This window comes from Dryobates pubescens, chromosome 17 (genome assembly GCF_014839835.1).
Source record: "Dryobates pubescens isolate bDryPub1 chromosome 17, bDryPub1.pri, whole genome shotgun sequence".
In the NCBI taxonomy this organism is placed as follows: domain Eukaryota; kingdom Metazoa; phylum Chordata; class Aves; order Piciformes; family Picidae; genus Dryobates; species Dryobates pubescens.
The window spans coordinates 7856111-7883958 of NC_071628.1; the positions used below are offsets into that span (position 1 = coordinate 7856111).

At 46.8% G+C, this 27848-nt stretch overlaps 1 protein-coding gene across 8 annotated transcripts in view; it reads right to left on the reverse strand.

The window, feature by feature from the left end:
* Window positions 1-1740: 1740 nt before the first annotated feature.
* The window catches only part of MEGF11 (multiple EGF like domains 11), a 298911-nt gene continuing 272803 nt past the window's right edge, over window positions 1741-27848 (reverse strand). For 3 of the 8 annotated variants that reach the window (XM_054169250.1, XM_054169251.1, XM_054169249.1), the window contains 5 exons: window positions 26555-26673; window positions 18332-18398; window positions 11891-11947; window positions 5023-5229; window positions 1741-4215 (listed from right to left, as the gene is read on the reverse strand). In XM_054169250.1, the coding sequence (XP_054025225.1) occupies window positions 4055-4215; window positions 5023-5229; window positions 11891-11947; window positions 18332-18398; window positions 26555-26673 (611 nt within the window). In that variant the 3' untranslated portion in view covers window positions 1741-4054. Of the gene's footprint in view, window positions 4216-5022; window positions 6368-11890; window positions 11948-18331; window positions 18399-26554; window positions 26674-27848 lie in introns of those variants that run through there. The other 5 variants (XM_009903880.2, XM_054169252.1, XM_054169253.1 and 2 more) reach the window with 4 other exon arrangements.

The window sequence follows — 27848 nt, forward strand, 5'->3', positions numbered from 1 at the left end:
TTGTCAACTGGAAATGCAGGATGAGTTTCATGTTGCTTCCTTTTCTGAGTCACATGAGCAGGCAGCTGTCACATCAGGTTTGGATTTCATGTGGTTGTATGCTTTCTTGTGCAGCAAGTGAAACTCCAGCGAAGCTCCTGGGAGCGCACCCAAGGCAGGGTCTGTGTCTCTGCACATGCTGCTTCCTTTGCCTTGCAACAGGCAGGGCTGTGTTTAAGTACTGGGCGGCTGTGAAATGGCTGTGGGTGCTCTTACGCAAAGTAAAAGTTCTGGTGGAGGAATTAGAGATCTTAGTAATCATAAAGAAGCCTTAGACAGAAATGCTGTGCAGACCTGAGTTTGTACTTGCAAACTGCTGCAACACGAAGCATGACGTTTTCATGCAGTAGCTGTAAACCTCCTTAAGCCGTCAGCTTCTGAAGCAAAATCAGATGGTGTCTGTTCAGAGATGTGACTTCATACCTGTGAAAACCTTTCTCATGTTTGCTGTGGTTTGGTTCTGCTTTTTCTTGATCTGTGGCTCTGAGTCCAGCCTGGGACAAGAAAGTGCTTTGGCAGAGGCAATGCAAGACACTGCTCCATCTGAACACTGACTCAACAGGGTGGTGTTCCCATCAGCTGCTGACTAAACATTCTCTTCCCCGACTGGCATTCATCCAGTACTGAAATGTCTCTCTGCTAATAGGAAACAACTGATTATAACCAATACTGCTTTGGGCCCTGGAATGAGTTTTCTGGGAACTCTATGATGCTACAATGGGCTTTGCTTCCAAAAGCTTCTGCCATCATCTGCATGTTTGAAAGTCCCAGCCTCAATTAGGAAGCAGTTCAGTGAGTGTCAGTGGCTCTTGTGTTTGAGAGCTGAGGTTCTGACTCTTAGGCAGAAAGGACATGGAATGGTTCTGCTTTAAAGACATTTTTATTAAGGTAGAATTACTTATTCTATCAGTTCAAACCTGATGAGTTTCCAGCCTTAAATAGCTTATTGAGTGTGGCTTGTCAAGTAAGAGGATTACATGCTGGGCTTTAGTTAATGAGATTTTTGGAAATATGAAGCACAAATATTGAGAAAGCTTCAGAGTGTAGCAATCTGCTGCATTGCCTGGGGGTCATTAATGCTGAAGGTGTTTCTGCTGCAAATCTCTGCTTGTGATTTATTGATTAGGCTCCCTGGGAGAGCTGACAAACCTGCCAAGAATGCTGCCCTGTGCCTTGTGTTGTCACTGATGGCTGCACCAGGGTAACTGCTGGCCTGTGTGCTCCAGTGCCCACCTGAAGGCACAGCAACCTGCTAGTGGCACAGGGCACTGTCACCACAAGCACTGAAGTGCACCTCATGAAAATAAGTCCTGGTGCTGGCAGTTGCCCCAGGTTGTGCTTTGTAGGTGTGCAAAGGCGTGTCTGATGGCATTTGTGCATCACTGAGGTCTCTCACTGAGACTCTCCAAGGCTAAACTGCCAAGGAATTGTGAGAGCCAGTTAGGTTTTGGGTTAAAGCTGAATCTTACTCTAAATGAGCTCTAAATCACAGTCTGACTTAGAGCACTGTATTCTCTAAGGAATCCTGCCACAGCTGGCTTGTAAACCTGCTGCCAGTGGGTTCTTTTTGCTGATGGGGAGCTGGGGACAGCCCCTTCATGACCAGCCCCATCACCTGGAGAACTTGGACGTGAACGCGGGCTGGATGCCTCAGTCTGCAAATGAGTACATTTGAGAACTACACACTGAGAGAAAGTCAGTTTATTTTGTACAAGGTAGAGTACCTCTGCACAGTGAACAAATATATTACAAATCTGTCTTGCCTTAAAAAAGTATTGCCATTTCAGTGCCTATTTCCTAAGCTAATGCGAATATACAAGAAGGTACCTTTCTCTTACTAGTTTCTTTTTCCTGTTAAGCTCTATGCAGTCATTGCATTTGGTTTGAAAATCCAGCTTGGAATGAAAACAAAACAAAAAACCCCAACAAAACCCAACAATAATTGAGTGCATCTTTGCTCTCTGGAGTCCAGTTGCAAACGTTACAGCAACACAACCATTGTTCAGGCTGGCAGCTGAGAGACTGCTTGTGCTCGCTGTCAAGGCAGGTCTCTAACAAGAGCATTCCTTAGCCAACTGCCTTTCTCTTGATTTTCTTTTTTTGAGGTAAGTCTTTCTCTTCACTTTGTACAATCTACCTGCTGGCCCTATGAAATAATGGTCTGCTTGCACCTCAGATAAGGCTTTCCTGGAAAAGAAAGTTGCTATTGCTGACGAGTCTTGCCCCCATGCACACATGCAGCATTCCTGTAACTGCTTTGGCGCTATCCTGCAACATGGAAATCTGCTGCTCTGGAAGCCTGGGGGGTGGCTGGGCTCAGCTCACCTGTCTTGCTGCAAAGCTCCTGGTTTGCAGGGCAGGGATCAGAGCCAGCCCAACTGCCCTAAGGGGTCCTGGCTCATCCAGCAGCAAATAACTGGGCTCCCAGCATGCCAACAAGTCTGGGGGTGCTGCACAGGTTCCCAGCAGCTCAGTATCCCTGTGCCAGGGGCTTTGATCCCCGTGGGCTGATCCTGTCATGGAGTGCTCCAGGTGATCCAAATCTGACTCAGAGCCAGGATCAAGCCTCTGAGCTGTAAGTTTCCTCTTATCAGTCCCTTAGACCAGCAGGTTCGGTAAGTGATCATGTTTTGAGCAACGGAGAGGTGCTGGTTTTGTTCTTGTCTACTTCCATCGGACTGGTGAATGTGCAACAGAATTTTGTAGTGTATATTTAAGAGGCAATCACCTTGCTAACTCCACGTTTGCCTAATAAAATTACATACTTAGAATCAATACTATTTCATGCTCAAAATCTACAAGGAACTGCGTAACGGCAAATATTCTACTTTCTAGATTATAAAGATTACCAAACAAAAAAACCCCAAACCAAAGCCCAGTCCTGGTGCCTTATTCCAAAACGTTGCCCTGGGTCAACCCCTTGATAATCAGACAGCTGCTGAAAAAGAAAAGCCCTTTTCAGCTCAATTTAATGCCATTTCAGGTAGAATCAGCAATGGGATAAGGTTGCACTACATGGTAATGCGTGTCAAATGAAAGGGTGTCATTAATGGCATGATGTTAGGTGAGTCAGGAGGAGATGGTTTGTAAGGAGGGTCTGGAGAAGCTGACCACTTTTAGGAAAGGAAACCAAACCAAGGTTAGTCTGTGCAAACCTGCAGTATCCCAGGGAAGTAAAGAGAGGTGCATCCGTTTACACTGCCTGACAAATCTGGATTTATCTAACAAAACAGAAGCTGTAAACAGAAAATGAAAGTCTGTCTGTGCCAACCAAAGTGTTTATAGCTTGTTACAAGTGTACTAGGCTGGGTATGAGACTCATTGATGAAGCACAAGTCGTTAGCAAAGATCAGGGCCTGTTTGCCAAGATGTTACATTGAAAACTGTGCAGAAAGTGCCTGTGTTACTGCTCCTCTACTCTGGTATCCTGGTACTGAATGTGAAGCTGAACATCTCAGTGCTAATTAGCAATGATCTGCAGAGGTTGCACAGGGTGATGGCAGTAAATGAGGTTTCCAGGCAGCGGAATGAGAAGTTTCCCTGCTTTCATTCAGAAAGATGCCCACTTCCATGACAAAGACATAAAACAGATTCAAGCGTGTTCCCAGTCACCTTGTTCCTAACAGTGAAAGGTTTCTTGATGCAGTTGGTAGAAATGTACATTTCTATAGGTCCTACTTAGGATGCCTTTGTGGATTATTTTACAGCAAAGCCAGGGTTAGAATACACACCACTGAGAGTTCTTGCCTGGAGCATGTAGACACCTTCCTGGGGGTGACATACTCCAGTCACAGGTGGAGGAGGTTCTCATGAGTTCCTGTTACCCATACAAAAATGTCTTTATAAATAACCTCATGCAGCAGCAGTTGGCCCAAGCTGATGTTGTGGTATGTTAGGTCCTTGTAACGGAGTCTGAAGTCCTGTCAGCATCCTGCAGCACAGGAAAGGATTGTCTTCTCTTTTGCCACCTCAGAGTTTGTGTTTGCAGCACAGTGCACCACTGAAGTCCATCCCTTTAAGACTGCTTGTCCCAAGAGGGCCCATGCGTCGGGCTGTGCCGTACGGGGAGCAGGTCGTAGTGACCAGGAATGTGACTGTTCCGAGGCAGGTCGTACGGGTTCTGGAGGCAACTGGCGCTCCGACCGCGGGCGTCTTGGACCACGCTGACAGTGGGCTCTGGGGAAGCAAGGGAAAAACAGGTTCTGGTAAGTAGCAGCGCTCCCAAAACTAGTCACAGGCACAGAATGCTGGCTTCCCAAACCACATCTCCTCACAGTGTTACCGGCAGCACATGGTGCAGACCAAGACAAAAACACCAAACAGCTCCAAGGACAAATAATTCCCATTCTCTGCATAGACTGTCTTCAAAAGGTCTTCAGATGTCTGCAAATGTCTTCACATAGGCTCACAGAATGGTGGGGGTCAGAAGGGACCTCTGGAGAGCATCTAGTTATGGGCTGGGCAATCCAACCCACAGCAGGTTGCCTAGGATCACAATATCCAGGTGGAATGTCTCCAAGAGAAGGAGACTCCACAACCTCTCTGGCTGCCTGCTCCAGGACTCTGAAACTCTCACAGCAAAGTTTTCCCTTGTGTTCACAGGCAATTTCCTACGGTCCAGTTTGTGCTCCTTGTCTCATTACTGAGCACCGCTGTGCTATATTTCTGTGCTTTCCAAATCTTGTGGACTTTGCAGCAGTTTAAAAGAAGAGTGTTAAGAGTAGGCTGCAGCCCTCCTCTGCTGGGGAGTGAGGAGCAGTTTGGGGCTGCACTATGCTCAGCCCCACCACTGCAGCACAGGCCATCCACCCAGGACTCTCCAAATCAATATACTCATGCCCAGGACTTCATCACCATCCAGCACCTCCCTGCCCTGTGCCAAATCCATGCTGCTTGTGTTGGAAAAGGAGGGAAACAAAAATCAGCATTTACACTGACCCCACCCAAGGCTGGAATGCAGCATCTGCCACCTGCCCCACTTACCAACTTCGTAGATGTTTTTGTTGGCTGTGGATGAAGTTGGCATTTCTGAATAGGGGGACTCTCTGTGGCCAGGTGATTTCATTTCCACGTAGCTGCTCTCGGAGTGTTTGCATGTTAAAATGGGAGGGTCTTTGATGGTGGCGTAGGGGTTTTCACTGCTGTTCAGGGAACAAGTGCTGGAGCTGCACACAGATTCTTTCATGTAGTCTGCAAAACAAGAGCGCAGTGGAAGTGTTAGAGTTGCAGCTTGCTTGGGTGAATGACAACTGAACCTCTGCAGGAAGGGTGGGGGGGACAAGGGGGCAGGGGGCGTAAGGAAGATCCTTGAAGCATCCAGCACGGACACCCAATGCCTGCGCTTCTGGGTGTGTCCAGACCATTGCATCCACAACTGTCTAGCAGGAAAGAAATCAAAACCTGCTCAGTACCAAGGTTTTCCTGTGAAAGGTTCTAGCTGTCACTGACTGTGATGTTTAATTGGAGGTGGCAATCCTTTTCCTCCCTCCCCCTACATCCTAAGGAGTTACATTTGAATCCCACTCCACCTGCCCCGCAGACCCATGCATGTGGCTGTGGCCAGCTGGCTCCGCAAGCAGGACCTTCTGCTGGTACTTGGCTTGCTGGGCCAGCTACAGCGTCAGCGTCCTGGGGGCTTTGGTCAGCATCACATCCCACATGTTAGACTGCAAAACATTTCCCAGCAGGCTTAGAACTGTATCAGTGCAGCATGTATGACCCCTGAGAGCTCTGTCTTCTGGAGCCATCCAGCACCAGGAGAAACCAACTTCTTTGTAGTCCCTCTGCCATTAAGAGTGGGAGGACGCACTCCTGCGAGCGGGGAACACTTGGGTTTCCGCAGCGGGGTGGAGACAAGCCTCCAGCTGAGCCTTGCTGTTACTTTGCCTTTTTTTTCCCCCCATCACTGTAGACATCTACTGCTCCTCTCCCCTAGGCTGCAGAAAACAGGAGATGGTGACGCAGGAGGTACTAGGTGGGGAGAACGAGGCTGGTGTGAGAGCTGTAACCACCGGTCTCCCCAGTCGGTGATGCCGGCTGGGGGATGCCAGCCTGCTGCAAGGTACAGTGCCAGTCTAGCTTTAAAAATAAATAAAAACAACAGAGAATAAATAGGTCTTAACATTGACATTCAAGAACGTGCCATTGCTGCTGTGTGCATCCTGCTGGGCAGTGCCAGTAATTTAGAATTAGAGCGATGCAATGAAAGATGAGGCATTTTCTTGTGCTGGGTTACAGTACAAAGGCAGATCCTGGTATATATGAAATACTCCCGGTGAAATAGTGGGACTTGCAAAATAGCTGCAGTCCCAGCTGCCCCCGCTGTCTACTATGGGAGACAAAAAGAGAAATTCAGGTTAAGAAATAGACAGACAACAAGATATCGCTTCTCCTTTACACACCTGGCCTCTGTGCCTAGCCGCCCCATCCTGCTCACTCACTCACTGCGTTTGCTTCAACCTCTGCTGCGATTCTCCCTCCATCAGCTATGGGGCTGTGTCTGTCTGTGTGCCCATCAGCCCCCGGTCTGGTGCCCTTTGCCTCGGCTCAGCTGGGGAATGCACTGAGCAAAGTGTCAGGTCCTAGCCTGCAGCAAGCTGCTGCATTTCTGAGCTCTGATTTCAGTGGTACAGGCCAGTCCTGAAAGTCCTCAGCCATCAGGGTTAGTGAAACCAGCTTGGTAAGAAACCCTGCTGCAAAACAAACCAGCTGGACCATGCTGGGACCATCAGGGACCTGAGGGCTGGCAGAGGCCCTGGCACCACCGCAATGTTTGTTTAGTCATAAGAAACTGCTTGTCTGACTTTTTAGCCTGGGTGAGGTCAACAGTGCCTTTGCTTCAGAGTGAAACATGTCTGGTTAGGTACACCACAGGAGACAGGAACCAAAGCAACAACCCTTCCCCAGCTGCTGGCAGCAGGGCTTGGCCCTCCAGCTTTACCAATCCCATCCCAGTACATGAAAGGCAGTGAAAAAGCTGTCCTGTCCTCGCCTTCTAGTGAGTGATGGAGCAACCCTGCAAGGCTTCTGTACACAAGCTCAAGGTCATTGGCTTTTGCTGTCTATAAGACTTCAGTGAAGGTACCATGTGGTCCATTAGTGTGTAGAAGTGAGGAGACAATAGACAAAGATTAAGAAGTCCTACCATTAAATGAAAATCTTTAGGCTAAAAATACCAGCACTGTATGGATTGGGCACTATTCTTCAGGGACTGGAAAGGATGTGATGGGTGACTTGTCTTGTGTGGGCAAAGACATGAAAGCTTCTGGTTCCTGCCCAAGTTGGTGCCAGTGAAGGAGCACTCACTGCTTCAGGGATATGGACCAGATGAGGGGGAGAGACTCAGTCACATAATCACAGAATCCCAGCATGGTGGGGGAGGGGATCTCCGGGCATCATCCAGTCCAACGCCCCTGGTAAGGCAGGGTCACCCATAGCAGGTTGCCCAGGATCACAATGTCCAGGTGGGTTTGGAATTTCTGCAGCAAAGGAGACTCCACAGCCTCTCTGGGCAGTCCTGGGGCTTTTATTTAATTCTTAGGCATGAACAGGCAGGCGCTCACAAGAGCAGGCAGCACGGGTAGGTGCGTGTGGCTTTTGGAACCTGCAAGGACAAGAGCAAAATGAGCTCCATGTCTGAGCCTGAGGCTGCTGGTGCCCTGAGGGTCTACTACAAAGCACTCTGTCAGCACCACAACTGAGAGGGACCAAATCAAACCATAGCTGGGTTTAGATTCATAAAATGTCAGTTGCAAAAGACTGCTGCCTACTACAGCGAAAGAGGGGAGAGCGAGAGGCCCTGCTCCTGTGGTGCTGTAGCGTGCAGGTAAAGAGCTGTGTGGGTCAGTGCTGGTTTGTTTATGGAACTGGGCACATCAGAGCTGGCACAGGTGAAAGTCCAGCACATCATGTGTTTTATTAAGTCCAGCCCAGCTACTTTTATCTTCCTAAGCTAAAACTCACCTGTACTGCTGCCAGGGCTGACACTACCCCCAGAAAGGTGTCTGTGGCACCAGCCCCTCTCTTCCCGGAGAAGAGCAGCAAAATAATTCTGTCATTCTATGAAATACCACAGGGGCTGCCCAGACTCCTGTGGCCTCTCCCAGAAACTGCCTTTTCCCAGAAGATCTTGAGAACCAGCATGCCTAAGAGCTGGTCCCTGCTGACGTAAATGGGAGCTCTGTGTCTAGCTAGGGATCAGACCCTTCCCTCTGGAAACACCATAATTTACGGAGCCCCGGCGTGTGTTTGCTGTTGTGCCATGCACCCGGGAGTCATTAACCCACAACACAAGTCCAAGATCTGGGAGAATTTAATGCTACAGGATGTAGAAGTATCTGAGTTAGTTATTAAGGTAATTTAGGGATAATTAAAAAGTCTGGCACCAACTGTCAAATTTCACATCATGAATTGATTCAACCCAGAACAAACATCTTGGGAAGTTATCAGCACATTCACCCTGCAGGCCATGTGTGAGCTCTGGCTGTGCCACCTCACCATCCAGCCACGGGGCTGGGCTCTTGTGGAGGTGCAAAGCTCAGCCTGGTACTCGCTGTGAGCACCTGGTCATGCTGGAGAAACATGGGCAATATGCTCTCATTCTGAAGTCCCTGTCTTCTGTGTTGCCTGGATACCAATCACCAGACCTTTGAAGAAGGGTTTATTTTTGTCACCAAGGACTGGAAATGTACTTTCCCTCCCACAGACCAGGTTCCTCTCTTTTGCCCTGCATGTCCTCTGGAATACTAATGACAAGCCTTGGAACCTAGAGCCACACTTGGGGTGCTCAGGAGACATGATGTACACAGCCAAACCCATTCTGTTACTACAGAATCCCAGTTCTGGGTGGTGCTTGGTGTAGCCTTCCTGCCTGCTTTCATTCTCCCAGCTGCTAGGACAGTAACATGGTGACAGCTTAGTGCTGCTTTGCAGAAGGTGACACAGTCGTGGGGACACGTTCCTGCAGGACAAACAAGTGATACACACTGAACCAAGCCCCAGGTCCCTCAGGGAGCTGCCTTAAGAGTTTGCAGTGCTAGAGTTTTGCTGGCTGCTGTGCTAAGCAGAGGGGTTCTTCCTGCCAGTGTTAGTGCCCAAGGTCACATTATGCCACCAGTGCAGCAGCTTTCTCATTTAAACAAACCCCTACAAAACAGAAAAGGACTCAGCTTGGCAATGGCATCACTAAACACTATGCACTAGAAAAACTCCTCTGAGAGCCTTGTGACTGCTCAACTGCTGTTGCCATGTGCCACAGGGCTCAGAGCTGGCACCGTGGCATCCAGCCTCAGATGGCTCCCGCTGCTTGGCCAGTGCAGGAACTGTCAGACACTGTGGTGTGAGATGGGACTGTCTGGGGGTGACCCTGGCAAACACAAAGTAGCCATGCCTGTCTCCCTGCACCTCCACAGGGGCACAGCTGCTGCATTTTCAGTGGGAGACTCTCCTGGCTGCCTTGCTCTGGGGACAGCCTGTGACCAGGCCAGTGCAAAGCAGGGGCTGTGGAACTAGGGGTTTGTGCTCTCATCTTGAAGAGAACTGAGGGAAGCAGGTGGTGGACCAGATCCACCACAGCCCAAACTCAGCCTCAGGCTATGGAACCCAATTCCCCCTGCCAGCCATGCATCCCACATAATGCTCTGGATCAGGGTCAGCAGCACCCAACACAATTTTCAGCTGCAGACTGAGCTTTGTCCAGCTAGATCTAGCAGACAGTGGTGGGAAAAGACATCATCTTCAAAGTGCATAAAGGTAGATAAAACCAAAACACCTGCCTGCCAAGTCTTGCTGACAGTCTGATTAATTGGTGCTGGGAGTTTCTCTCGTGAGTGACCCAGCTTAGCAGATGCTTCCTCTCCATCTTTTCAGATGAATTTGGCTTGTCAGGGCCAACATCAGACCTGGCAGGGCAAGGAGCGCTGTCTACTGTGCATTGGGCACATCACCCATCTCCTTCTGGCAGGAGACTCATCTGGGACTGAGAGCACCCATGCTGCTGCCATTGCTTGGGGGCTGCCTGAAGGCAGAAGCTGGCCTTCAGACTGACCTCTTGAAGCCTTCAGTCAGCCAAAGGCAGATGCTTCTGAGATATCTCAGCTGTCAGCAGGTTAGCTATGGAATCCCTGGTGTGGCCCTAGGCCCCTGGCACCCTGCCCTTCCCAGTCCCAGCCTCTGTGGCAGCTGAACAGCCACAGCAATCCTGACATGGCTCCTAGGCCAAATTTTCCACATCATAAGGAGATAAACACACAAAGGAAACAGCTCAGATCTTAAATAATAAACAAAAGAGGTAGCAGCAGAAAATGCATTTCACAATTGGCTGTGGCTGTAAGTCTTTTCCTCTCATTCACACTGGTACCCCACTCCCTAGGTGTCTGTGGACAGGAATTCTCCTGCCTGTGTTTGAAGCAGCTCTTAAGCTTTGTAAACACAGTGATTTAGTTCAGACTGCTCTTGAAGTTAACAATTCCATGTTAAGGGAACAACTACCTGCGCTACATTTTTCCTATTTTTTTCTGTAAAAGATACTCCCCCAAGTAGCTGAAAGCAGTGGATGAGTCAAATATACATTAAAAGGGTTATCCCTTTTAGTAGTTTAAATGTAGCTTTGTCAAGAAAGACTTGGTCATGGATCAGTGCTTCCCCGTGGTGACTTTGTGGGGTAAGGTGATGTTTCAGCAAATATTCTATCCCTTTGTTTTGTGAGCAGCAGCTATGAAGTGATTAGTGTCCTCTAGTCCTGGCTCTAAGCTGGTCCTTGCTCTTTGTGTGGACAAGCTCTCAATATCCCCTGTGAGTTCAGATAAAGGACTTGCTCTGGAACATCTCAGCCATAGCAGAGCAGTGGGTGTCTTGAAACCAGCTCTGTGTGAAGGTCCCATTTTCCCTATTACATGGCCAATACCAGCTCAAGGACATTATGGGAAGAGGCTATGCAGCATTCACCTCCTTGGCTGACAGAGGGACATCCCCAGCAAGTGTGTGTGGACACAATAGCCTTGAATTCAGATCAAGGACCTCAGCCTGAAGCCTGCCTGTTCTGAATGAGACAGGCTCCTCTCTCCAGCTTCTGGGCCACAAGTTCAGTGTGTCAAGCTCTAGCCCAGTCAATCAGGGGACTGTGCCCAGTCCCTGCTTGTGAGGACCACTGTGCCAAGTGGCCTTGTAGTCCATACATAACTGGAACATTTTGAATGTAAACCTGGAGGACAACTGAAATCTAAAATCATTGGGCCCTGTGCTCATGACTCATCTATGATCCCTTTTTAGAACTGCCCTGGAGTCAATGCCCATTAATGGCTTTGTGCCAGCGTGACTGACTGAGGTTAATGTACTGACTGAGGTCTTTTCTCAAGCTCTGCTATAAATCTCCTTCAGCAAAGGCCACAGAACAGGGTCAGCTTGTTTTCTAGTGGCTTTGTTTAAGCTCAGGGTGGCCCAGAACCTTACCGAGCCACAACTTAGCAGGCAAATGCACCAGTCTGTCATTAACTGCCACCAGAGAGCCCTTGTAGGATGGCTAGTAGGTCCTAAGAGAGCTTCCCCTGGCCAGCCAGCTCCACCTGCAGCTCCTGTCCCTGCAGCAAAGCCCTTGCTTTATGCTGCTGTGCTGAGGCAGGAGCCTTCAGCCTCCTAAGGACTTGTATCCATAATTCATGGTCCCCAGACATCTGGCTCAGAGTCAGGAGTGCTGCTAGCTGAGCTACACAGGCGTATTCTGTGGGCAATTGCTCGGTCCCTTTCTGTCTCAGCATGGCTCCTCTCCCAGGTGCCCAGGTCTCCTATCTCACCTCTTCTAGGACACCCTCCTCAACCTCTTTGCCAGGGTGGCTGCAGGCACTGGATACCATACCTTTGAAGCTTTTTTCCATTATGTATGTGTTCTGACGTCTATCCATCCCACAAGCACCTGCATAAAAATGATATATAATGGAAAACAAATAAATATTTATGTAAATTGGATTGCTTTGATGACTGAGCAGCATATATTCTGTCCTCTAAATTGTACATTGAGGCCCTCATTTAGGGAGGCTCTTAAGCACATCCTCAGCTGTAAGCATGCCTTCTGCTGCAGCAGGGGTTCTGTGCACACCTGAAATTATGCATATGCTCAAGAGCTTCCCTGGAAGGGAGAGCTTTCCTGGAGCAGGGTACTGCTTGTTACCCAGAACAGCTATCCATCAGGAGACCAGGAAAGAAATAATCTGCCCATACCTTCATCACTGAAACACTGGGGTGGGTTAGTAAAAGTAGACCCTTCCAAACTCGAGCCTGCAGGTTATGTTACATCACTCTGTGACTGGCTTGGGGCTTTGTTTCATGGTATGTTCTTAATTCACAGGCTTAGGTTCTAAGGTGTGCCCAGTAGTTCTAAATTAGCTAATATGATTTTGCTTATCAGTTTGCACAGCTCAATAACTAACATGAGAATAGTCCCCAAGTGGCTCCAGCAGTCTGAAAATGCAGCAGCTGAGAGCAAAGAGCAAAGATTCTGCCCTGTGCAGCTCCATAAGAACTTGCTGTTCCTTACAGAAGCAGAGACAGAAGAGGATGAGAACCATTTCCATTTTCACTGCTGCAAATTATCCAAGATATCAATCAAAAGGAAAATGTAATGTAAGCCTTGAAATCTTTTTAACTATAGAGTCTGATATTTCTTATTGACTAGCAAAATCAACACAAATCCGGTTACTGAGACAGAAATGTGCTTTGTGCCTTATGGGATACCCAATCAAGTAACTCAGGCAAACAGTATGTCCCAGAGGTCTCCCAGCTGTTTGTTCTTGGTGTCCTCTGCTCCCTGCAGAAGCAGCTGTCACCACCACTGGCAGTGCTGTACCAGTCCCTTTTCCGTAACAGCTTTGGTGTTTTTGATAAATAAGGGGGAAAAAATCACTGAATTAGACAATAAATGTGTTACTGGCACACCAAACTTTGCTCTGATTCTTGGTGTTCATCCCTGAGCACAGGAAAAGGGCTGGTGGCACACAGTTGGCTCTCTATGATGGGGCTCTTCCCCCCACTTAGGCAAGAGTAACCACACCAAACCATTTGAGTACCTTCTGTTTTGTTTTCCACCACTTGTCTTGAATCCAACTCACCCCCTGAAAGATGCAGAGGGCAAAGCTGACTGGGTAGTCTGGGCATAGTGGTGAAGCTCTTCCATCTAATGCCATTAGCTCTATGCTTTCGTTCCCTCCTGTATTCTGCAAGGGCAGAGAGCTGAATGAAGAGGACGAAGCTAACTCATCCCTGGCTCAAATCCACAGGGCTGGTGCTCTCTTTCCCAGCAGCAGTGGTCCCAAAGGCCGTCTCTGGTGATCCTCCTGCCAGGGCTGAGCAAGTTTACAGGTGCAAGACTGCCCAAGCAGAATTTGGGTCAGCCTTGCAGAGCACCTCCAGCAACAAGCAGCTTCCACCATGCAGAGCAAGGCTGCTGTGTAAGAAGCTGGTGACCACGCAGCTGGGGTTACAGAGTGAAGGGGACTGTACCCATGAAGAGTGAGCAGTGGCAGAGAGGGAAAGGAGACCCAGGCTGACCCATGGAGAGGTGCATTGGACACATCAATAGCAACATGGGAAGCGCCTCTGGCTTCTGAAGATTGGGATGGATAACTTTGCCCAGGACCATGATCTAGTCCTCCACAGTAACTTTAAAATACTGAGCATTTCTTCTGGAGTTGGAGACAAAGCAAGCAGCTAAAAGCACAGGAGTAATCCTGTAGAACAGCATCCTCATAAGTGCTGGGGATTCATGAGATGGTTAGACCATGAAGAATAAGATTTATGGAAGCAGATGGTGCCTAAGGAATGGTTAGCTGTGCTCATTGGACAGTCCCTCCTTGCACAAGATCTCACCAGGTCTTTACAGAAATGCTCCCATTGAATCTGGTTGGAATGAAGGCTGGAGCCTTGGAGCTGCTGTGAAGATGCAGCAATATCAATCAGCACTTTAGATGGCTTGGAGGGGAAGGACTCCACCTTCTGAGCATACTTTGTTAGGTCAGCTCTGTCTGAGCTGCTGACAGTTGTGCTGGAACTGTCAGACATGTCTGGAAGGGCTTCTGCAAGCAGCAGAGATCTCTCTGCTCTGAGTAAGGCCAAACTTGTTGCCCTCCTGAGGAAAGGCTCCCCTATCAACAGGATTTGTCAGAGTGAACCTGACTTTGGTTCTGAGATGATGGAGACATAATTTTTCAAACTGCAAAAGCAGTGGATGTGGAAAAGCTCTAAACTGGCCAGGAATCCAGCCCTGCAGGAAAGTCTAGGTAAAGCTAAAGTGAAAGGTGGAAAGTCTAAGTTTGAAGCTAAACTGCTGGGTGGAAATCAGTCATAACTGGAAATATTTTTCCACACCTCTCAGCTTTGAGAAGAATGCAAAGTCAGCTCTGAATCAAACTTTGTGGCTTTGGTCCTCTTGAATAAATGCAGCTTTGGGTCACTCAAGATGTGCTGCAAATCACACTTTGGTCTCTGCATTGAGGGCTGCTGTTCAAGAAACATTACAGATAAACCCATTTCTGTCTGCAGCCTGCTGTGCCCAACACTTGAGCTCATGAGCATAACAACTTTTGTGAACCCAGGAGGTGTTTAGGGTCTTTGAATTGCTTGGAATGCGAGCTGGAAGCTGGACTCTGCAATTGCTTAATGCAGACTGGAACAGAGCAAGAGAGATTAACCACATGGTGAACAATTCTGGTTCTGCAAGCAGAGAAATGCAATGACAAGCCATTCCTTGAAACTGCTAGGGCTAGGCTCCATCAAACAGGTGGTGACACACAGAGAAGGTGACAAAGCCAGATCTTCTTGGCACTGAAGGGTCCCCAAACTCCACTCTCTCAAGCACACTGAGAATTCCAGGAGAATTAACTGTGCAGTTGTGCTCATCACTAGACTCCAACTCCATTTAACAGATGTGATTATCTCTCTGACAAAGCCAAATCTTTGAAGCTCACAAGAAAATGTGCCAGCAGGAAAAATACAGGCTTTGTGCTGCTCCTTGATGTCCTGGTTGGAAAGAACACAGATCTGGCAGCATAAGTCCTGCAAAGCAGGCAAAATACCTCAGCCTGGGAAAATCCACCGTAACTACGTACAGCAGATACGCACAGGGATACCTTCCTCACTCTCTATCTGTAGTAGATATGCAGAGACATGCTTACACATATGTAAGACTCATGCTTTCCTTTCTGTTTGGCTCAGAGAGAGCTCACTGATATCAGAAGGAACATAGAGAGTGACTTAGACAGGAGTTACACTGGGTTCTCAGTTAGGAATGAACAGTTTTCCTCAGCATCACATACAGAAAACAGCCTCTGTCCATCTGCCCCACAGTCATCCCAGGAAGCTGGTGCTGGGTCAGGTGGATTCACTCTCATGCATCCTTTCCATGTTTGCTCCACCTCCTCAATCTGTGCTGCTGTGGCAGTGTGTAGGACATGCATCTGAAATAAGGACTGAGGTGGACTCAGATTCCTTTGGCCCTGAGCCCCCCTTGGTATGAGCAGCCCTTTCTCTGCTCCCTCAGAGAAGACCTTTCTTTCTTTTCCTTTCCAAATGAAATGAGGAATGACTCCTGGATGAGCAAAGCTGTGAGCAATCCAAAGGTACTTTCCAACATTGTAAAAGCACAGCCTGCAAGACTTAGGAGAGCAAAAGGGGTTAACTGAAGCACTCCCATGCCTGTTACCTGTGAGACTGCCTTTACGAGAGACACAGGCAAACAAAAGGACATGGCATTTCCAGAAAGCTTTTTGCTAAACCTCTTCCAGACACAGATAGTGATACATTGCTTGGAAGTGACGAGGAAAGAGGCATGATACCACCAGCCAGATGAGCAGTAGTGCTCTGCTTCTGCTAGGAACAGTCTCCTGAGCTGCCAGCTGCTGCTCCTCAGTAAATGCAGCATCTTCTCCTTGGGAGCAGCTGCTTCTCCTGATGTCCCTGAGTTGGAAGATCAAAGAGGAGTCTAAGCCTTGATCCTGTGTGGCATTGAGAAGGAAGGTTTCTCCCATAAGAAAAGTCCCTGAATCCTTACATCCAATCTGAGCACAGCCATGACCCTGAAAAGTGATGATCTGCTGCAGCTCAGAGTACAAAAGGTGTCAGCCTGGGACAGGATCCAAGTTTGAGCACAGGATTTGATCAGAAATGCATTTCACAGGTCAAGAAGAAGAACTGAGAAAACTCTGGATGCGTGCAGGTGTCAGAAGAGCGTTTGAGTTAATTTTCATGAGGCTATTGTTAGGATTTCCTTCCCCCCTGACTACAATTCTCATTTACAGCACTTGTATTTCCTAACAAGTCCAACGACATTTTCATGAGCCTGGTGCCCTTTCTCATCTGGTTGGTGCAAAGAGCCTGTCCTTTGGGACTGCTGCCTCAGCTGGCTGAAGAACCAGAGAGGTGACCAGAAGAGTTGAGGGGTTTCCATCCATGCCAAATTTCTCTCAATTCCCCTTTAAGTCCTCTGCCCTGCCTCCAGGCTGCTCACACCTCTGCTCTCTGTAATACTTCAAGAAGCTGCAAAAGATGAGCTGTCCACTGCTATTTTAACTATTCTTAATGGAATCCAGCCATGCACAGTGCTTGGCTGCTATTCCAGCACATGAGCTGGAGCATCTGTGCCATAAATACTAAGGCTAACTGGGCTGAGAAGGTGGTACACCTCTTTCACTCTGGTACTTCCATGCATGATGAAGTTTGATGGTCACGATCATGACCTTGTGAGGCTTCACTTATATTTTATGTTTACAATTCAAAATTGAAGAGGGTTTGTTTCAATCTGTCTTCTGAAATTTGTACATGTAAGTGGAATCTGCTGCTTTCACTGCACTGAAGTATGAAAATGTTTCAGTTTCCTGTAGAAATGGCCTTGAGCTGAGCAAGAATCCAACATGATGAAAGTTAGCAGAAGCAAGCATTAATTTTGGTGCTGAGAGGGAAGGAAAAAAAAACAACCTCATTTTTATCAATTAGTGTGAAAAAGACCTTTTGAAAGCAACACAGAAAAATAAAAAGGATGCAAAATGCCATAAAAAAAAAAAAGAAAGAAAAGGCTGTTTTGCTGGAGACCACTTAGCTGAAGTATTTATCACTCCTACATCATTCTTACAACAAAGGCATTTAGTGTCTCTCCTGCTAGTAAAATAAAATGCATGAATGCAGGACGAATATGGCACACAGGATGCTCAGGAAACCACAAGATCAAACTAAATAATGTTCAGGAGCAAAGCAGTAAAATGATAAAAGGAAAATTAACTTGGTTTGGGGAACATTTGGAAATCCTCCCCCTTACCCCCCCAACACTCCATGTTACTTACAGATAAGCACAACAGCAGTTCTGCAGCTTGTTCTACAGAAGCAAGCATTAATGGCTGGTAATGATGGAAAAGGTTTTACACTGAAGCTTGACAGGTTTGTGATTTTCCTGATGCAGCCTTGATCTTTGGAGCCAGGCATGGTGTGTGACCAAAAGAGCAGTGACAAGATGGGAGGCCTGGTGGTGCCCTGTGTTAATTCCTTTGCTATGTGAGCTGTCAGATAGTGAACCTTAGAAATCCCATAATACCACTTAATACTGCACTTGCCCCACACTGCAAATTTTCAGTAAGATAGGAGTAATCCCAGAAAAGGGCAAATGCTCCCTGCCACTGACAAGCTAAACTCCAAGTGCTCTGATAGGAAAACAAAGAGCATCCAAACAGTAAATCTGGATTGGTTTTGAGATAAGAGCTGCTAAAAACCCTGTTAAAACTGAAGCCAGGGAGAATAAACTCAAAAAGGGCAATTAAACCTCACTCTTGGCTTGTTTGCAGCGGCTGGTGGTTCTAAATTGTCTGTATGGTTAACTGGGAGGTAACAGGCTCTAGCTTCACAGAGGCACCACAGTTTAATCAAGATGCCAGTACTTAGTGTTAAACTTTATTAACCATGAAAGGAAAAAAAAACCACAACCAAACAAACCCAAAACCTAAGCCAAAAGCAACCCAAATTTGAATGTTCAATGTTCTAAATTAGTCCTTAAAACCCTTTTATAGAGCAGATAGTGATGGCTTAACCAAGCTGCACAGGGAGGGAGAGCAGAAGGAATATTGACTCTGCTTTCCCAGTCTGTGACTTGTGGTAAAGGAAACTTTTCAGTTCTGTCTTTCACCACTAGCAATTCTGCTTGTGAAATAAAGACACCACCTGTGATCCTCATCATCTGTTAATGCCTTCATGAAAGGCTGCTTCGGATTTGGAATTGCTCTACAGTCTACTAAAGTGATTAAATTGTTTAAAAATTACTGACCTAGTTCATTCAGATAGCTGTAGGGTCTCCAGTCTGCAGTTTCTCTGTCAAGGATTTTGTTACTGAGCTGTTCAAAAAGTATGATAATGGGTTAATGCTGAAATAAACAGACAGTTCCCACCCAAGCCTTCAGCCCACTGGTGTCACAAATAAAGATGGGAGATAACTGTTACCTTGGCCTCACCACTGTGGTTCATTATCTATATGAATTTGACAATATTTCACTAGCATTAGGGAAAATCACAAAGGGAAGTCACTTCACCAAGCAATGAACACAAGCATGCTGGAAAAGCCAGGATTTCCTTCAGGAACCAGTAACCATGACTCGAGTGCCTGTGCCCATGGAGGGACATGCTGGCAGCACTCAACCAACGGATGAAGAGGGATGGAGTGAAACCACCTAGATGAGCATGCAGAGAGGGTTTGCTAATACACCTGGGGGTTTGGAGATGTAATGGCTGCAAGATTTCTCTCAATTCAAGGAAAATAACATAGGCAATAAAAGCCCTAAAAGCATAAAGCCCTGTGCAGATCTGCCAGCAAAACAGGAGAGGAGTCCAGGGCTGCCCTCCAGATGCTGCTGATGGAAAAAAGTCTCTTGCAGCTGAGACCCTCCGTGTGCCAGAGCACAGCCAGCATGGTACCATGTGCCAGTGTGGCTGGACAGGAGCAGCTGGGCACAGCCAAGGTGGCACCATCTGGAGAAGGCTCTGTGGTTGTAAGCATGTGTCAATATGCCCTTGATTTTCCTGCCATTTGTAGAAGGCTCTTTTGGGCTAGGTAATGCTGAAGCATGACATGAAGAGGGAAGCACAACAGCTGCCTGAGGGATGGGGATTTTGGAGATGCTGGAGCATCTCTTACAGAGGTCACTGAAAGGAGAGGGGCTGCATTTTGGGGGTGCATGGCTCCTCTAGACTGGAGCATCACAGCAAAAGAGCCTCTACAAAGTATATGGTGATCACAGCAAGGAGGGGCTGTGAATCACTGTAGCTGCTTAAGCTACTGAGTTTTCCACCTTGATTTTTTTCCCTTGAAAGCCACAGCTTTTGAAGGCACAGCTGCTCCTCAAGAAGGGTCAGTTCAGCAGCAAATCCCAAACCCCCTTCTGAAAAATGAAAATTATGAAGCCATCACTGCTCTCCTCTGCATCCAAACTGGAAAGCCTCCTGCCCCTGTTGCAGAGGATTCAGCTCTGCTGTGTTATGGTATTTACAAGTAAATGCTTATCAATAAAGGAGGTTAAAACTAAAACAAAGTATTCAAACCCACAACATTTTGTTTTCCCTGATATCTCATTAATTTTTGCTTTGCTTTCATATTGGTTTTTAAGACCTGGAACAAAAAGTGTACTGGGATGTGAAATTCCAGCTGGTACCCAGCACCTACAGCCAAACCCCAAAGTACTTTTGCCACCTTCTCAGCCCTATGCAACAGTCCTTAGGGCTACAGCCACCCCACTGCAGGGTACAGCAGCCCCACATTGTTCCTCAGTCTGCAGAGCCCCTGCTGCCCTCTGACACCAAGATGACTTTGCAGGAAGCCCAGAATCCCCAGTACTCCTGGAAATACCTGACAGAACATGTGCCACCTCAGGGAAGGAGAAATGCTGGACCAAGAGGAAGGGCTGGGTCTAAGAAGCCATGCAGCTCCTGCCCCCTTTGGTTTAGGTAGTGACCACACTGGGGAGGGCTTAGGATTGGGAAATCTTCTCTGGCCAAAGTTCCTCTATAAATAGGGCAACAGGGACCAGCAGAATCCTCCCAAGCAGACAACCAGATGTTCTGCAAGATTCCCCAGACCTGGGTCACTGAGGATAGCACTGCAGAGATCTGCAGCCTCTCCCTTATCTCTAAGGAAAGCATCTGCAAATATTTCTCTCTACCCAGAGCACCACATCTAGGACAACCAAATTGCACACTGACATTCAGAAGCTTTTATCTGATGGCAGAAACTGGGTTTCATTTGGGTGAAATTTGTAACAACCAAAGGCAGAACCTTGCCCTCATTGACTGAATCCTGCTGATTGAATCCTATTGATTCAGGATGCAGAAAGTGGTTTGATGTGTTTTACACCCAGTATAATCTCCCCTGGCTTAAACAGACATAGGAGAAACCATGGTACAATCGCTGTCCAGAGACACGGGAGACAGCACAGAGAGAAAAGGCTGTGCAGGGACAGGCACAGTAAATGTTTGGTCTCTACACAAGCCACTGCACAGTAATTTTAGAGCTATTCAGCTGAAGCTTTTTACACAAACAGGTTTCTGCATTTACAGACCACATAACTGTGCTTCAAATGGGCTGAACTCCAGCCTGGAAGGAAGATTCAGGACACGCAGCAGTGCAAAAACACTGACAACACCCACATAGATGTGTGCGTGCATATATATGTATATATATAAATGAAAGTGTCCACACAGGCACACACAGACAAGGATAGATTAATGCCAGCACACTGAAGGGAGCTTGTCTCCAACCCATATGAAAGCCAGGCTTTGGCTGAAGAAGACCCTGCTGCTGATCTGCCAGCACTGACCTTGAGAGAGGCATTAATTCAGGACAGTCCTCTGCCCTGGCTGTGCAGGCAGTGAAGCCAGATGATCACAACAGTCCCTTGTGGCCCCACAGCCCATGAATCTCACATCAGACAGCACCAGCAGCACACTGAGAGCTGTGTGTAGTGCCTCATCCTGCTCCTCCTCATTTTCTCTTCTCTCTATATATTCCCACTAAGGCAGCACATGTCATCAGCTCATTAGGCACCTTTGTACCAGCAACTCTCCTCAAGGACGTGCCTGGAGCACATAGAAAGTTGATAAAGCTGCTTGCCCGCAATATTTCTTGAGCAATCATTGCCCAAGAGCAGTGGCTGTGACTGCACATCCTTGCTCCTGGCACAGATTGTGCATCTGGCATTTCCCAGTTGACAGCACAGGAGTCATTTCTTTGTCATTCAGCAGCTCCTTGTACTCCCCCAAAAGTGAGGACATCAGTGTGGACAGCAGATATATGAGTTGTCAGATGCAAGTCAGAGCAAACAAGCAACAGCAAGGTGATGAAAAGCAGGTTGGTTTGTAATGTGGGCACGGAGGAAGGACGCCAACCTCCCCAGCCCCACGCTCAGCCGGTGTAAATCAGCACAGCCCCACCAACAGCACTGTCAGTTTTCATCGGAGGAGCCCAGGGCTTGATTCTTCATTTCCAAACTCGCAGCCACGACAGAAATGCTGATTTTCAGTCCAGCTGCACCACTTAGCTCCCATTTATTAAAGCCTTGGAGTTTCTATTAAAAGCTGTGTTTTTGCAGGGTTTATAAATCAGCTCCCAACCCTAAAATTTGGCATGACGAGCTAGGGGCCAGGATTGATTTTTTGTAATGAAATGATTTGGGGACGTTTCTAAGTTTTTCAGAATGCAGTAATTATGAAGAAATGTGATTATAGCTGTCTCTTTCTGCTACTATAACTTCTTAACACACTATAATTTGTTAACTTTTTTTTTTTTTTTTTAAGATAGAAGATACTTCAGTTTCCAGTTGGAAGCATAATTGCTTTTCTGGAGGAAAAAAAGTCCTTCAGAGTAAATTTACCCACTAAGAACCCTAGCTTGTAGTTTGAGGCACTTGGTCAAAACTCCTCATATCTGGCAACTTTTTGTTTGAGGTCAACGAAGTAAGAAAAGCAACATCTGAAACAGCTGGATAAAACCTGAGCTCCAAGGGGCCATTTGTCTCTGTGCTTTAAAGAAGTCCATGGTGATTAGGCAAAGCAGTACTTCAGGAACACCACCAGGCCTTATTCTCCAGGTGGGCAATCTATAAGGGGTTTGATATTCATGTCCTTGACTACTGACTTTAGGTTTCCACGGACCAAGCCTGAGCTTGCTAGTTCCAGACGTCCATCCTGAACACTCTGCAGCAATTCTGTTATTTCCCATCTTCCTCTTTCTGGGTCATGGTTTAGTCCAAGGTACTTTAATGATGCTTTCTGTAGTTGAAGTCCTTTTTACGAGCTGGGTGACATCCGGTCAAGTCATTTCCAGTCACCTCTGTTTTGCAGTTTCTAATTTTATGTGAAGTCTTTGGTAGAATTTAGAACTTCCTTTAATAGATGTGAATCTGCTGGCTTTAAAATTTCAGGACATCTAATAGCCATTGATTTTTATGATGTCTGTAGGAACCAGCAACACCTGCACTCTAGCGAGGATGCTGTTCTTCAGTCACGAGAGAGGGTGGAATTAAGAGCTCTGCAAAAGCACAAGGTGAGAATCCTCTGTGTGCTTGTGACACAGCAGTGCAGCAGCCTCATGCTTTGTCCAGAGTGTTCCTCACAAACTTTTGCAGCCTTCTGTAAAAGAGATATTTTCCTACATTCATACACAACTCAAAAACTCAAGGAGAGAGCTGGCCTCCAAGTGTGGTTCTGTGAAGGGTCCCACCAAAGCGAGCAAAAGAGATTCTGCAAATCTGGTCTTCAACCTAAGCCAGGAGAGCTCTGCTGTGCAGACACTGGAGTGGGGGTGTGCATTTACCTGCTTTGGTTTTGGGGGGTTGATTTTAGTGCAGGAGTTCTGTGGCACAATTTCACTTGAGTTCATGTATGATTTTCCTTGGTGACTTGCAGCATCAAAATTATTTGCTGCTGCCCATGTCATAAGGCCAGGCCTACTTGTAGGAGCTAACAGCAAAGGTCAAATTTTGGCTTTTTTTTTTTAAGCTGATAATAAAATCTCTCTTACTTTAGTGAGCCAGCATGCTGACATTGCAGGCTCACTCACAAGGGAAGGGCACTTGCTGGAAGTTATAAACTTGCACTGAGATGCAGGATCCTCCTCCTTAAGCCCAGAGATGCAGAGCTGTTCTGCTGGACCTTACACAGAGGCAAAGCTCAGCCCAAACTCCTGCTGGCACAGCTGGAGCAGGCTTCAGGGACACAGGACTGGAAGGGTTTTGATGACCAAGTCCTTGAGTCCAGCCACCTTTCCCTGCAAACACCCAGACACATAATCACTTAGATAGCTGATCAAGCTCCATTTTAACAGAAATCAGATTTCTTTGTCCCATTAATCTTGCTGGGAAGCTATTCCAAAATCTCACTGATCTAGTGTTAAAAATCTAATTTCCAGCTTCGATGCATTCATGGCCAGTTCATCCTCATTTGTTCTTCTGCCAGCTCTGTCATCTAACTTAAATGGCTCTTCTCCCTCCAAGTGTTTACCTCACTGTATTTATAGATGGCAATCATACTCCCTCTCAGCATTCATTATGCTAGATAAAAGAAGCCAAGCATTTTTTTGGGTCTCTTCTCATACACTCCCCACCCCTTATCCTCCCACTTGCTTTTGCCTGCACGTGTTCCAGTCTGAGTGCTCCACTAGCACAACTCACCAGTCCTGGACACACCAGGAGGATTTTAATGCCTCTACTCCTACCTGTTTCTCAACAACTTCAAAGTTTTTACCTTCAGGACAGAAGGGCCCTGGAGCAGTAGCCAAATGTCTGTCTGGCAGAGGGGAAATGAGGTGAGATACCTTCCCCCTGGTCCTAGAAGAGACAGGAGAAGGCTTGGTGCTTCTCCCTTCATATGAAGACAAACCTGTCTCACAAACCACAGTTCTCAGAGCAACGCTGGACCTTTTAGCTTCTGCTCTCAGCTGTCTTTGTTTCCCTAGTGAAGCACCCACCATACACACTGGTAACAGCAGCAGGGTCACTAAATACAGCTATTAGTGCAGGACAACCATGCTCAGTACCTTGTGGCCAGATTGACCTGTGTTGAACTGGTATAGGGCTGGGAAAGAAGAGCAGAGACAGCAGGAAGGAAAGCAGAAGTAATATGTGTAGAGTTTGGTGAGGAAAGAGAATAGGGAAGTGGATATGAGAAAAACTAGGAAGATAACAGAGTGGAGAGAACACCAGGGGAAGAGAGAGAAAAGGCCAAATTAGACACAGAGGAGAGGACAAGAAGGGCATAGGGGGAGCACATGAGAGAGAAATCCTTCTCAAACTGGAGCAGGGCTTCATCTCCCCACTGCTCTCTTTGTACCTTTGCCCAAGCTGTCTCTCTGAAAGGAGTGATAGAGGAGTGGCTCCAGTCCATCTCCTCAAGGCATGATCTCCTTGGAGCACAGGGAGGATAATGCAGCCAGGGCAAGGGCTCAGCAGTTCAGAGATTCCTCTGCCATTTTTAAAATTTTGCATCTGTGCTGGTTCCTTTGTGACCCCAGCTGGCACTAAAAAGAAATGATTCCTCCAAGTACAACTTCGCTGCAGAAAGTGGGAATGGCACCAGACAAACGGATTTGGAAATGAATCCCGTCAAGGCAGCCATTAGGGGCTTTGTATGATCCTTTGTCTTACTTGGCTGGAGAACTGCATAGACACAAGCAGCATATTTTAGGGCCTTCTCAGCTATTAAGCACTGCAAAGCATTCTCATGAATAAGCAAGATGATGTGACATCTAAAGGAAATATTAGGCCATACATTAGGCCATTCTAGAGCACAAGTCTTGTGAGGAGCAGCTGAGGGACCTGGAGGTGTTCTGCCTGGAGAAAAGGAGGCTGTGGGCAAACCTTCTGGCTCTCTACAACTTCCTGAAAGGAGGTTGGAGCCAGGTGGAGGTTAGTCTCTTATCCCAAGTAATATGTGATAGGACAAGAGGAAACAGCCTCAAGTTGCACCAGGGGAGGTGAGGACATGAGGAACAATTTGGTCCCCAAAAGGGCTGTCAAGCCCTGGAACAGGCTGCCCAGGGCAGTGGTAGAGTCCCCATCCCTGGATGGATTAAAAACCGACGTAGATGTGGTGCTGAGGGACAGGGTTCAGTGGTGATCTGGCAGTGTTGGGTTAATGGTTGGACTCAATAATCTTACAGGACTTTTCCAACCAAAACTATTCTGTGACAGTCAAAAAAGAATCATCAACCAGGGGCAACTTGCTGACCAGCTGCTGATCGCCAGTCCTACAGCAGGGTGAGCAGCTTCCAGGCTAGTCCAAATGCACCACTTGTGTTTGAAACCTTTTAAGCAGCTTAATATTTGAAGTAGCTCTGTGCCAAGATGGCTGGGAAACCAGGATAGGTGCTTGCTTTGACCTTTTCTGAATTCATTTAGATTAGTGCAACAGGGTCAGTGGTCCAGAGCCACACTCGTGGTGTTCATCCTGAATTTGACATCAAGAGCATTTGCAGTTTCAATCTGGGGAGCAAAACTGCACAGTGCAAGGGGAGCGTTTACAGTGCAAAACATATTTACACATCTGTCTAAACTTTTCCCTGAGAAATCTCTGGAGCCAGCCTTTTTATTACATTTTAATGAGTTTTTCTTTTAATAACCAAGGAATGACTTACAGGGGCACACATAGAAATATTTTTGCATACCCTGTTTTCTACAGTAGTGTCTTTATTGCGTTAATCTTGTTCTCATGGTTTTCCACTTAGCAGAGCTATGCTTGGATTAAGGTGACCATCATTTTAAAGCTGACAGCCTTGCTGAAATGAATTGCATTTCCTTTTTCCTCAACTCCCTTCCCCTTGCCCCACCTTGGCTTATTAAGGCTCTAAAGGAAGAGGTGTCAAACCTTTTATCGTATCTAACTCTATTGCTAATATGGTGAACTGAGGGTTGTCCATGAACAGTCCAAGGGAATCTATAGCAACATGTGATAAATAAGGTACTCCTGGATGTTGGAGCAGTAGAGTCTGAATAGCTCTGCTGGAGAGCCATCAGTAACAGCAGAGCTTTCAGAATGCCCCTTGATGAGAATAATGCTCAGAGACACTCTAGATACCTTCCTGCATCTCTACACTTCTCTGTGTCAGCGGGAAATTTGTGTGCCTACTGATCTGGGAAACAACGATATAGCAAAGTTAGATTACTGCCTCAAGGCTTCATTGATTTGCTTTTGTTATATGAATGGATAATTACAATTATCTAGTTATTTATCTTTCCTGAGAAACAAACATACCTTATAGTTGCTAAGACACCAAGGCTTACTGACCCAGACAGGCATGCGCTGAAACTCCAGTTAGCAGGCACAGGATTACGAAGATACACCCAGGGGAAAGCAGAGCTTTTTGTGTCTGCTAGAGCTACAGTGTCAGGAACAGCTACCCTGGCTTCATAAATAATGCTGGCAGACAACAGGATCCAACAGGCATTGCTTTGGTTGATTTCCTTGAACTGATAAAAACATTGCTACAGTGGGGTGGGATAATATCTACCTTACTGGAGCTGTTTCCATCCAGATTACTGGTAAAGAAGCGTGAAGTCACACCACAGGGGAGAGTGTGGTAGCTTGGATTGGAAAAACAATGTACACTGCCGCTACCTTGAGATATATCTGGGAAGAAAACAAGTCATCACAAAATACTTTGGAAGCCACAAAGATGCTTAAGAAACTGCAAACATGCTAGAGACAACCTAGTATAGAAAACGTTGTTAGAGTGCTGGGTCTTATAAAACATCTGCAGGTGAAATCTATCCTGCTTTATCAGGATGTGAAGCTCTTGAATATTAATGTTAAAGAGAAGATAAAAAAGGCAAAATATTTCATTAATACAGTGCTATTAAAAAATAAACAGATATTCCTGACAGCCCAGTTGCCTTGCAAGGGAGGGAAGGAATGCAAGGCTCAGGAAATGCATGGTCTGCAACAGTGTCTTCCTTCATTTAAACACACTTAAGAGCTACTGGTGAGGGCAACCCTTGTAGCTACGAAACAATCAAGTCAGACTTTGTCACCACAAAAGGTAGGTCCCGTTCGAAATCAAGGCACTATAACCATACCAAGGAGTCCAAAACATTTCACATAGCTTTTTGTGCAAAGGTTTAGCAAAACAGAAAGCTGCAGCACTGAAAGGCAAACTGGGGCAGTTACATTGTTAGAGGTATTTAAACTGTTTTCTTAATTTAACTTATGAACACATTTACCAAGCAAAATAATTTACCAGGAAAGGCATCATATTTATGCTGGCAGTCCTAATGAAAGCATCAATCCCAAGCTGGTTCCAGTTTAATGATAAATGGATAAATATTTCTAAGTACCATCAAAAGAAAGGATGACAAATTTAAACTGAAGCAGAGCAGTTTAAACAGCCAAGCCCTGTAAGAAGCAAATGAATGGGTTTTAATTAAATTAAACTCATTCTACTTAAATTGAAGGCAGAAGGGTCAGTTACAAGAAACACTTTCACTAGGTAATGAAGTGCTGGGGTGGCTGCTTGTCCCCATCACCAGAGATCTCCAAATGGAGGTTGGCAGGAGATGGGTGAGGAAGGACATGGACCTGGCTGCCACCGTCTGTGGGAGAGGGGTACCCAGCCACCCTCAGCATCTCTCCTTGCCCTCTGCCTTTGCATTCCTGTGAGCATGCACTTTGCTTTGCTGACATCTTGTGGAGATCTAGCTTTAGTTTAATTTACTGCAGACTATCCTGTTTCAAGTAAGTGGTGTTCTCTGCAGGGTGCCTATTCCCTAAGTGCTGTGGCACACAGCTGTGCGAGGAAACGGGCACAT